Source organism: Schistocerca americana, chromosome 5 (assembly GCF_021461395.2).
Source record: "Schistocerca americana isolate TAMUIC-IGC-003095 chromosome 5, iqSchAmer2.1, whole genome shotgun sequence".
Taxonomy (NCBI): domain Eukaryota; kingdom Metazoa; phylum Arthropoda; class Insecta; order Orthoptera; family Acrididae; genus Schistocerca; species Schistocerca americana.
In genome coordinates, this window is record NC_060123.1 from 678262210 (window position 1) to 678274197 (window position 11988).

At 38.6% G+C, this 11988-nt stretch overlaps 1 protein-coding gene across 1 annotated transcript in view; it reads right to left on the reverse strand.

Moving 5' to 3' along the window:
• LOC124616052 (mitochondrial potassium channel ATP-binding subunit) overlaps positions 1-11545 on the reverse strand; it is a 113374-nt gene extending 101829 nt beyond the window's left edge. Inside the window, exon 1 of the mRNA XM_047144286.1 lies at positions 10920-11545. Within this exon, the coding sequence (XP_047000242.1) occupies positions 10920-10960 (41 nt within the window). The 5' untranslated portion in view covers positions 10961-11545. The remainder of the gene's footprint in view (positions 1-10919) is intronic.
• Positions 11546-11988: the final 443 nt, after the last annotated feature.

Genomic DNA, 11988 nt, shown 5'->3' on the forward strand with positions numbered 1-11988 from the left:
TAATCACATAGGTCACTACAGGGTTCATTATGTAGGGTACTGTAGTACATTACGAAATTCATCACTTACAGCTAGTTCTTGCAACTTTGTAAGTATGCTTTCTCAGGATAGTTTGCATATATCTGTAAGTGTCCACCAGGTTCAGGTTTTTGGTCATCCCTGTCACTCTCAAATGGGTGAAACAGCCCTGTGACTATTCATGCTGCTCTTCTTTGTATACAATGCATATCCCCTATTTGTCTTGTTTGGTACAGGCCCCAAACACTTGAGTAATATTTGAGAATGGATCATGCGAGTGTTTAGTAAGCCATCTCCTTTGCAGACTGATTAAATTTCCCAAATATTACATCTTTGAACCAAAGTTTCTCATCAAAGTCTCTCTTATCTACAAAAATACCTCCAAAAATTGTAACACACCGGCAATTGTTGAGTTGACCAACTGTAGTTTAGTAATATTGCTAACAATATTTTTTTTTTCTTTCATTTTGTGAAGTGCACAATTTTACATTTATGAAACTTTAAAGTAGTTGCCAATCCTTACACAACTTTGAAATTTTATCAACATCTTACTGAATATTTCTGCAGTTTCTTGAGAGGGTATTGCATTACAGATAGCGACATCATCTGCGAAAAATCTCAGGTGATATGAATGTTGTCAGCAAGGTTACTGATACAGAACACAAGCAGCTGAGCAGGTGGCTCTCAATGTGGAAAAATGTAAGTTATGCAGCTGAGTAGGAAAAACAAACATGTAATATTCAGATGCTGCATTAGTGGTGTACTGCTTGACATATCTGGGCACAATGTAGCAAATCAATATCAAATGCAATGAGCATGCGAGAACTGTGGTAGGGAAAGCAAATGTTTGACCTTAGTTTGTTGGGAAAGTTTTAGAAAAGTATGGTTCATCTGTAAAGGAGACAGCATATAGGGCACTGGTTTGACTTATTCTTGAATACTGTTTGAGGGTTTGGAATCCACACTAGGTCAGTTTGAATGAGTATGTCGAAACAATTAAGAGGCTGACTGCTAGATTTGTTGCCTGTAGGTTTGAACAATATGTAAGCATTATGGAGATGCTTCGAGAACACAAATGGGAACCCCTTGAGGGCAGATGACATTCTTTTCGAGAAAAACTATTGAGAAAGTTTAGAGAATTGGCATCTGTAGCTCACTGCCAAATGATTCTACTGCCACCAACATCTACTGCACATAAGGACCACAAAGATAAGATAGGCTACAAGACATTAGAGCTCATATGAAGGCACTTTCCCTCGCTCTATTTGTGAGTGGGACAGAAAATGAAATTATTAGTAGTGGTACAGGGTACACTCTGCCATGCACCGTACAGTGGCTTGCGGAGAATCTATGTACAAGATATGTTTTTTAAGTAAGTAACGTTTTGAAATTAAAAAAAGATGTGCTAAGATATCTCAATAATTTTATTTTTACATGAAAGCCTGTCCTTAATCTACGCACTGACGCCATTACAGTCTGATTCTTCTTGTTTATGTTGTGTACTGAGTGTTTAAGATGTCTCCGATAATCCTGAGTCCCGCTGACTGTGAAGTACGAGCTGTTATAAGATTTCTTAATGCTAAAGGCCTAAAAGTGATCGATATTCATTGTGAGATCTGTGCAGTTTACGGAGAAAATATTATGAGTAATTGAATGGTAAGAAAGTAGGTGAGAGCATTTAAAGATGTGCATGATGAATAATGGAGTGGGCATCCTTCAGTCGTTAATGAAAGTTTGGTGCAGGAAGTGGACAATAAGTTGAGAGAAAACAGATGCTTTATGATTTCCTCCTTGCGAGATGAGTTTCCTAATGTTTCTCGTAGTGTTTTGTATGGCACTGTGAACGAGCACTTGAATTACCGAAAATTGTGCACACGTTGGGTATCAAAAATGTTGATGGATGTGCACAAAACCATACGTATAGACAGTGCATTGACTTTCCTTGAGCGGTACCAGAACGACGGTGATGATTTCTTAAGCCAAATTGTTATGGGCAATGAAACATGGGTGGCCTACGTCACACTAGAATCAAAGCAACAGTCCATGGAAGTTGAGCAACAGCATCGTTTTGCTGCAAGACAATGACTGTCCACATGTGGTGAATCAGACCAAAGATCTCATCACATCTTTTCGATGGGAAACTCGAAATCATCCTCCGTACAGCCCCGATCTTGTGCCCAGTGACTACCATCTGTTCCTGCACTTGAAGAAACACCTGGTTGGTCAGCGTCTTCAAGACGATGACAAAGTCAAAACAGTGGTGAAGCAGTGGTTAACAAGTCAGGCGGCAGACTTCTATGAGGAGGTTATTCAAAAACTGGTACAACGTTATGACAAGTGCCTCAATACTGACGGAAATTATGTAGAAAAGTAGATTAAGGTACATGCTTTCATGTAAAAATAAAATTATTGAGATATCCTAGCATGTCTTTTTTTAATTTCAAAATGGTACTTAATTAAAAAACACTCCTCGTAAATCTGAATGTACGTGTAGAACACAGTTATCTTATCTAGTGCACACCTCAAGTTACACTTACATCTGTAAATGACTCTCCATCCAAGAACTCCTCAGTCTAGCAACAAATTTCACTTCACATTCCACACGATTGTATTTTCGTTAATAAGTGTATGATATTGAGTAAAATACTTTTCAGACTGATACTGTAAGCTGACCACCACTGCACCATTCTCAAATATTATCAAGATCTGACTGAATATTTACGCAGCTTTTTTCAAACAATACTTCATTGTAGGTAACCTATTCACCTGCAAAAGATCTGATGTTGCTATTGGGTCATTCCATGTCAATTCAGGCTATTTGAGAAAATGTTTCAGCTGATAGTCTCAGATTTGGCTGAAATGTAGCACACCATTGCTACCAAGCGTGGAACACTCATTACAAAATTTTAAGTTCCACTGCCAATTAGTTCCAGAATTATGGCTTGTGAAAGAAGGTGACGTAACCCGGAAATTGCAACCCGCATCTGGCAATCTATCTTCAGATCCAACTTTAGGTTTTAATAACTTTGAAACTATTCCGCACAGCCCGGTGAAATTTTTACAACACAGTAACATCCATTTAGAGAGCACACTCCATGAATCAAAACACCAACAACATATTTCTGAGGGAAAATAAAAAATTCCAAAATGTGATTAAAAAAATGTAATACGTTAGAAGGTACATATTGTAGGTGTCCTCTATGCCAAATATAATTCACTCAAAAAGGGTATAAATTTTTTTGTGGTAAGCTTAATGTAGCCTAAACACACACAGAACTCATCTTGCCCATATCAGTCACACAAACAGAGTTACATGCACATGAAAATACAAAAATTTTAAAAATTACCCGAAAAATGTGGATTTTCGAAGTGTGGTAGCACAAAAGGGACAAATGATATCCAAGCCAAATTTCTAACACTGCATAAGTAGACCATAATATAATATGTGGCAAAATTTCAAGTTGTTATTGTAAGGCATTTGCGTACAATAAAAGTTGACAGAGATGTATTTGGTTACGTTTCTTTTAACACGATTTAGCAAGTAATAGCAATGATGCAGACAGCTTGTTTCAGATAAAGCTGCAGCAATTGTTTGGAACCATTAGGCAACAGAAAGTTAAACAATGGTAGTTTTCAGGGACAGAATGAGTCATTGTTAGGCTGGAACAACAAAGGAAATTAGCAACAATTACAGGTTACTCATGTTTTGAAGATTCTAGTTCAGACTGGTCAGTACTGTTGTGGAAAGTCAGTATGGAGACAGATGAGTGTACTAGTGGTGTTTTTGTTCAAACAAGTTGCAGTATTGGTAGAGCACAAGCATCTGAATGTCATAAAACAATATATGGAACAAAATGTGGTAGTCGCTTTGTACTGTATAATCTGGATGAATCGGGCCAATATTTGTTGCTATGGAGATCCGGGACACACACTGTGGGCACAAGCAGTACAGTTCCAGGAAATTTTAGTGTTTGTTATCATCATATGAAAGTGTTTCTGGATAAGTATTCTTTCCTACAAAGAAGTTGTTCTGATTCATTTCGGATTCATAAGAAGACAGTGAAGTGTAGCCTCAGAGAAATTGATATAAAATCAGTATTGAAAGTGAACCAGTGCATGGGACTTAACATGAAACCAGGACAAAAGTTATGTTCCAGGTGTGTTACACTGCTAGAAAATGAAGAATATTCTGATAATTTAAATGACAGTGACGAAGAGTATCAGCCACCTACAACCACAGCGGATGAGCAATTAAATACTTCAGTGACTGCCCTTGGTTTGTCTCCCACGATGACACACAAAGTTGGGAAAAGAGATATGCCCAGCTATGGTAGAAGTAAACTACAAGAAGCTCAAATGGAATTAAAACACAAAATAGCTGACACATTTATGCTGGAAGAGGAAGAACTGTCTGCTCCAAAGGAACAGAAATCATGCCAGAAATGCTCTGATTTGGACAAAATTGTGCATGATTTGAAAGAAAAATGTGCCATATCCACACGCCAGAAAAAAGTAGCTATTCTTACCCTTGCACCTTCCAGCTGGTCTATTGACTACACTGCAAAGGAATTCAATGTTTCTACATATATGGTAAAGCAAGCTAGGAAAATAAAAGCTACCCAAGGAGTGCTTCCACAACTTCCACAGGCTCAGTGTAAGCAATTGACTTCAGAAATAAAGGTGCTAGTGTCGGAGTTTTATGAAAATAGTGACTACAGCCGAATAATGCCTGGAAAAAAAAGACTATGCAACGGTGAAAATGGGAAATGTACGCGAACAGATGCAAAAAAAGACTGTTGCTATGCAACATATCAGAACTATATGCAGAATTCAAGGAAAAGTATCCCAATACCAAAGTAGGTTTATCATCTTTTTTCAATCTTCGGCCAAAATGTGTTGTGCCTGTAAGTGCAAGGGGCACACACAATGTTTATGTATGTGAGACCCATCGAAATGCTAAGCTGATGTTTGCTGCTATAAAGGATTCTGGTCTGGATTACAAAGGTGCAATGAAGCTGCTAGAGTGTGACATCAGTTCCTACCAGTGCATGACACACAGGTGTGAAAAGTGTCCTGGTAAGGCAAATCTTACAGAACACATAAATAACAAACTGTATGGTGAACTCCTTATGGATGACGATGAACTTGTTTCTTATAAACAATGGACACACATGGATCGCACAAGTCTTGAAACAAAGTAAAGTACAGTGGAAGATTTTGTTGAAATGTGTTGTCAAAAAACGGACAAACTGGCCACACACAGCTTCACAGTAACAGCACAATCGGCTTATCTCCAGTTTTGTAAGGATAATTTGAAACAAGATGAAATTATAGTAATATTAGACTTTTCTGAAAATATGCGTTTATATGATTCTTCAGTTTCTCCCGGCGTATTTGTAGCTCGAACAGTCCACAGGTATACTGCCGGTTCATAGTGTCCAATGGAGACAATATTTCGGCGATCAGACATGTCGCCGTTGTCAGGTGCGCTGACGAACTGAGCTCCTGAGGGCGGGCGCGAACGGCAAAGAGAGCGGCCCGCGGGGGGAGGGGATTTAAATCGGCCGCCCGGCCTCAGGAGCTCAGTTCGTCAGCGCACCTGACGATTGCAACATGTCTGATCACCGAAATATTGTGCCCGTTGGACACTATGAACCGGCAGTATACCCGTGGACTGTTCGTGCAGTATGCATTTATAGTTCAAGATGCCATCCAAGGATATCATTGGGACAACAGTCAAGCAACTCTCCAGCTATTTGTGATTTACTATAGAGGTGAATCAGGTGATGTGTCCGTCATGAACCTGTGCGTTTTTAATGACTGTTTAATTCATGATGCCATTGCAGTTCATGCCCACATTCGCACTGTCATGACATATGTGAAAAACAAGCTGCCTCACATACATTTTACGAAATACTTCAGTGATGGGGCAGCTAGTCAGTACAAAAACCATCTCAAAAATGTATGCATGCATTACCATGATTTTAAGATTCACGCAGAATGGAATTTTTTGCAACAAGTTATGGTAAAAATGTATGTGATGGTATTGGTGCTGCCATTAAGCGCATGGCATCACGAGCTAGTCTGCAGCACCCTACAGAAGGTCACATTCTAACACCTCTTCAATTATTTACCTGGGTACAGAAAAATATCTCTGGCAAACAATTATTCTAAGATTCCAAAGATGAGGTGAAATGAGTCGAAGAGTTGCTAAAAAGCAGACAAGAACACGTTAAAACTGTTGCAGCCACTAGGAGTCATCATCACTTCTCTCCAGCAGACTCTGACAATGTGCAGATGAGCAGACTGTCCGGTTATAACTATAGGTTCACGCACAACATGTGTCTTCACAGTGTGTCTGACTCACGATTCAGAAGCAAAAGAAGCGCCATACAACCAGGTTGCTATGTTATTGCTGTTTATAATGACAAATGGTACTTAGGATGTGTTGCAGAGTGCTGTGAAGGAGAAGGTGATGTATTGGTGAACTTCATGGCATCAGCAAGATCATTTCATTGGCCATGTTTAGCAGACAGGTGTTGGATTCCTTTTGAACATATTCTTATGACAGTTCCAGTTCCTACCACAGTGTCAGGAAGACAGTAGAATTTGCCACTCAATGTACAGAGTACAGTAGCTAAAGTGTGGGAGAAATTCTGTTCGAAGCACAATCGACTGGTTTCTAGCAGTTGAGGTGCAGTAAACATTAATGATAGGTTGTGTTAATCTGTCTATATGTTGTTGCTTAGTGATTAAACAGTTGTGGGTGAGGATAAGAGCAGGCAGAACAGTTTACGATATGTTTTTACAAAATTGAGTTGTGGAACAATGGCCACATCACCAAATATATCTGTCAACTTCCATTGTACACAAATGTCTTGCAATAACATGCTGAAATTTTGATATATACATCATTATGGTCTACTTATGCAGTGTGTGAAATTTGGCTTGGATACCACTTGTCCCTTTTGTGCTACCACACTTCCAAAATCCATGTTTTTCGGGTGATTTTTCAAATTTTTGTATTTTCATGTGCATGTAACTCAGTTTTTGTGACTGATATGGGCATGATGAGTTCTGCGTGTGTTTAGGCCACATTAAGCTTACCACAAAAAAATTTATACCCTTTTTGAGTGAATTATATTTGGCGTAGAGGGCACCTACAATATGTACCTTTTAACGTATTACATTTTTTAATCGCATTTTGGAATTTTTTATTTTCCCTCAGAAATATGTTGTTGGTGTTTTGATTCATGGAGTGTGTTCTTTAAATGGATGTTACTGTGTTGTAAAAATTTCACTGGACTGTGTGGAATGGTTCCAAAGTTATTAAGACCTGAAGTTGGGTCTGAAGATAGATTGCCACATGCAGGTTGCAATTTCCGGGTCACGCAACCTTCTTTCACAAGTCATAATTCTGGAACTAATTGGCAGGGGAAACTAATACTTTGTACATGAGTGTTCCGTACATGGTAGAATTAGTATACTCAATTTCAGTCAAATCTGAGACTATGAGCTGGAGCCCCTGGTTGATTGGTTCAAATGGCTCTGAGCACTATGGGACTTAACATCTATGGTCATCAGTCCCCTAGAACTTAGAACTACTTAAACCTAACTAACCTAAGGACAGCACACAACACCCAGTCATCACAAGGCAGAGAAAATCCCTGACCCCGCTGGGAATCGAACTCGGGCGTGGGAAGCGAGATCGCTACCGCACGCTCCTGGTTGAACTGACATGGAATGACCCTATTACTATCATCTGCAAGTTCATTAATATACAACACACATGCAAGGGTACAAACGCACTTCCCTAGGACACATCTGAAATTACTCCTATATTAATCTCCAACTTCTATCATAGCCAACATGTCACATCCTCCCTACCGTGAACTCGTCAATTCAGCACAATTTTCACTTGATATTGCATACGATAGTACATTCGTAAATAAGCTTTCCTATGGTACCATATCAAATGCTTTTTGGACATCAAGAAATATCAGATCTACCTGTCTGCCTTGACCAGTGACTTTCAAGATGTCACCTGAGAAAATTTTCAGTTGGGTTGGGCTGTTTTTAGAATCCACACTGGCTGGCATGGACGTAGTCATTCTGTTCAAGATCTCATTACGTTTTAACTGCTAATATGTTATGTAATTCTACAACCAATGGATGCCAAAGATATTGGGTTGCAATTTTGCAGATCAATTTTGCTAACCTTCTTGCAGATAGATGTCACTTGTGTTTCCATCAAATACTGGGCACAGTCTTTTGTTTGAAGGGTTTATATTTTATAATTGTTAAAAAGAGGAAGACAATTGGAATATCAGGGGAAAACGTAATTCTCTCAGAAGAATTCATATGAAACAGTATCAGCGTACAATCCACTAACTATCCTCACAAGAAGAGAAAAAGATTAATGGTGATAATATATTTTTATTTATGTACTTTTCCTAAGTTTACAGGCCTCCGCAATGGCAAGGAGACATAATGCACTTCACTTCATTGGCATTATATTGCTGTGTACAGAACCTTATTGACGTTGCTGGTGCACCAAACATGTAACAGATTATTGGAGGTGCCAAAGTTTTTAGAGGATGTTACTTTTACCTTTTTGTTCTCACTGGTTCAGCTTTCAGAGGAAGTACTTTGATGGTTGTGAGTATACAGTCATTTTTTCATTAAAGCCAAAGAATGAGTATGGAAATGGCTACAGTTACTTTATGAAGTCACTCCACAAGTTACATGAAATCATTTTTAAAATAACTAAAAGCATTAGGGGATCTTTATTACACAACTCAAGTTAACTATAAGCAGCTGTAAATAAAACTACAGCCCAAGTAAACAGTCACACAACAAAACAATGTTTCTAAATTTCTTTTTAATAGTTAAAGCATGCAAACTCCAACAAAATTCCTTGGCTACAAAGTTTTTAGACATTTGGCTTCACATCGACTTCAAATGGCATACACACACAAATAATGGAAAATCCAGGATGGAATGTAACAATATTATGAAAAGGAAAGTTGCTTCTCACCATATAGTGGAGATGCTGAGTCGTAGATAGGTACAACAAAAAGACTGTCTTCGATCATTAAGGCCTTCATCTACAATAGACGTGCGTGTGTGTGTGTGTATATATAATGGTTTTTCTAGTAAAAGTACACATATTCAAACACACGACCACACAGATATCCAATCACATACACTCCACTGCCTATGGTGAGTCTCCCCATAGCCATAGCAGTGTGTATTTGGGTGCCTATGTGATTGTAGGTACTTTTATTAGAACACGAGCTCAAAAGAGTGTCATTACTGTTTTCAGTTGTGTGTTCCTACGGTATGCTCCACACAAGTCCCCTACAGGTGAGTTGTTGCCTTTTCCTTATTTTATATAATGTTCCATCCACAAATTTCCATTATTGGTGTAAATAAAATATGGTATACTACTTTCTGATGAAACAAGTTTTAACACTGTCTGAATTGCCTACTTTCACAGCATCTTACTGTATTGAATTATATTCTGGGATGGGTCAATGGAAGCGTCCTATTCCACCTGTCTCCTTCGAACCATGACATAATAGTGTGGTGTGTGACATCGGCGAGCAGTTTTCGACTTTATTGTGTTTGTAGATGTTGTGTTGTATTTGATGGTGCCCTCTGGTGGTGGATGTGGGCGTGCTGAGTTTATCTTGTGATACTGGGTTCATTGAGTTTTGATTTTAGGTAGTTGGTGTGGTAATGTTGATTGCGGAAGTGTTTTCAGTGAGTGATTAAGGTGCTTTTTTGTTTACGTGTTTGGCGTTTTTGTTAGGTCTGATTAGTTTGGTGTTTGTTGTGCGGAAAGAACTCTAACTTTTTTAATAACTGGTTGTGCTGACTTTTGTTAGTAACTAATTTTTTTCTTTAGTTTTATTGTATAGTAATTATGATGACTTGTGTGTTGTGTATTTATGGTAGGTAGCTGAGGAAAGAGATGCAGAGGCAAACCAAGATGTTCGACAAAAACTCTCGCAAACCTGGCTTTCAAAAACCACCAATCCTCTCGTTCCCCTGTATGTATAAGCTAAAATTTTGTCAGTACATTAGAAAGAAATTATAATACATAAAGAAAAAACTTAATATCTGTGAGCATGATGAAAGGCCAAAAAAGTACTTTCATGTTCACTCACTCAGTAACAACATCAGTTTTTAAAACTTCGACTACATTTAGTGTGATACAAATTTACAACAGTCTTCTGCATAAGGTAAACATTATCTCATCAGTCTCAGCTTTCTAAACCCTAAGGGTATCCTTATTAGATCACTGCCTCTATTCTTCAGCACAGTTTTTAGAACATGTGAAATACAAGACACTTGAAAGAAGACGGTGCAAGCTCTGCAATGGTAGTGCACACACACAATATTTGTGCAGTACTGTATCCCACAACATGGAAAGTTTTTGGATCAACGCATAAATAAACAAACATTTCACTAAACAAACGAAACTGGAAAATAGAGGAGAGGGCTACCTACAACACTAATCTCAATGTATGACAGCCTCAATAAATTAATTCACTGCGTCAAAATTTGAGTACTGGTGTGTGTGTTACAGTTGTCTGAATTTCTTGATGATAAGCCTACAGCGTGGAAGGAAGCAACGGGTAATCGCACATAGTAACAGACCTGTTGTTTCTTTGACTTTTTGATTACGGTACGCGAAGTCACTGATATATATGTTGTATTTTAACTTATCAGAGGCTACGATACTACTGTGGAACCACAGATGCGCAAAAAAATCCAATATACATAGGACTGACTTAATGTAACAATTATTTAGCATGTTTTGGCGCAAACGAAGGCAAATGTTTCTTATTAAGCTTTTTAGTATTTTTATCGTGCCTGCTACCAGTAAGTCTTACCTGTAATAACAGAATGTACCTATCCCCAGCCGCCACAGCATGATTTCTGTATAGTGAGCAAGTTACTCGAAAACGTAAAAGCTCTCCTGGTTTTGTTGAAGTTCCTTTCAGTGAATAATACAGTTCTACATAGAAAAACGAGTCTCTTATCTACGAGTGCAGAACTGTTATACGTGACTCAGCTGCCTCTTCTATCATAACCGTTACTAAAAAGTATTTGCATACTGATACCCTACACTACGAACTCTTTCGTAACGCGATACAATTGGCATCCAGTCACAAATACCAACGTACCGCTATTCAACAAATGATTAATAGAAATGAACTGCCAACGGGCTGAAACTGGAAATTTGAGAAAATCGGCTGCTTTGAAATGCGCTCAGACGGAATAACGAATTTCTTTCTGTTAACAGGTAGTCAAAAAAGGGGCGAATTAGGGACTATACACGGCAACTAGCAAGGCTTAAATCCTATGCAACATACAGCAAAAGTAACATAATCGAAAAACCATCAAACCAGCAGACAATAAGTACTAGCTATTGTGTGGATAAATTTCGTGCGAAAAATTGTTGTTCAGGTATTGGCGCCAGTACTCGTACTGTCTGTGCACATCACATCTGCGCAAAGAAATAACAACATGTGGATCAGAATGCACAACATACGTCATTTGCGCAATGCTGGAGACAGGAACTGAAGTTTAGAACAAAATTGCTCAAATCTATAGTTGTAAATCAGATCGTAGCGACTGGACTGAAAATCCCCGCCAATCTGGCGAGCGAAACGTATCTGTAACAGTTGTTTGCTCAGTCTCCTGTTTCTCGTCTTTGAGTGCACACTTAGTTTATAGCCCTTTACATCGGAGCGAATGGAAGCGAACTCAAGCGAAAGGGCGTTGGCAGACAGTTCGCCAATTTTCAACAGCATTTGCTTGTATCTGTGGACAAGCATTTACACTAGAGGAACCGGAAGAGAACACAAGATGATGAACATAGTCTACAAACATTGTGTTGTCAATTTTTGGTGTTAACAGTTGGCACATAGTATACAACCAAGACTGTGACACAACATT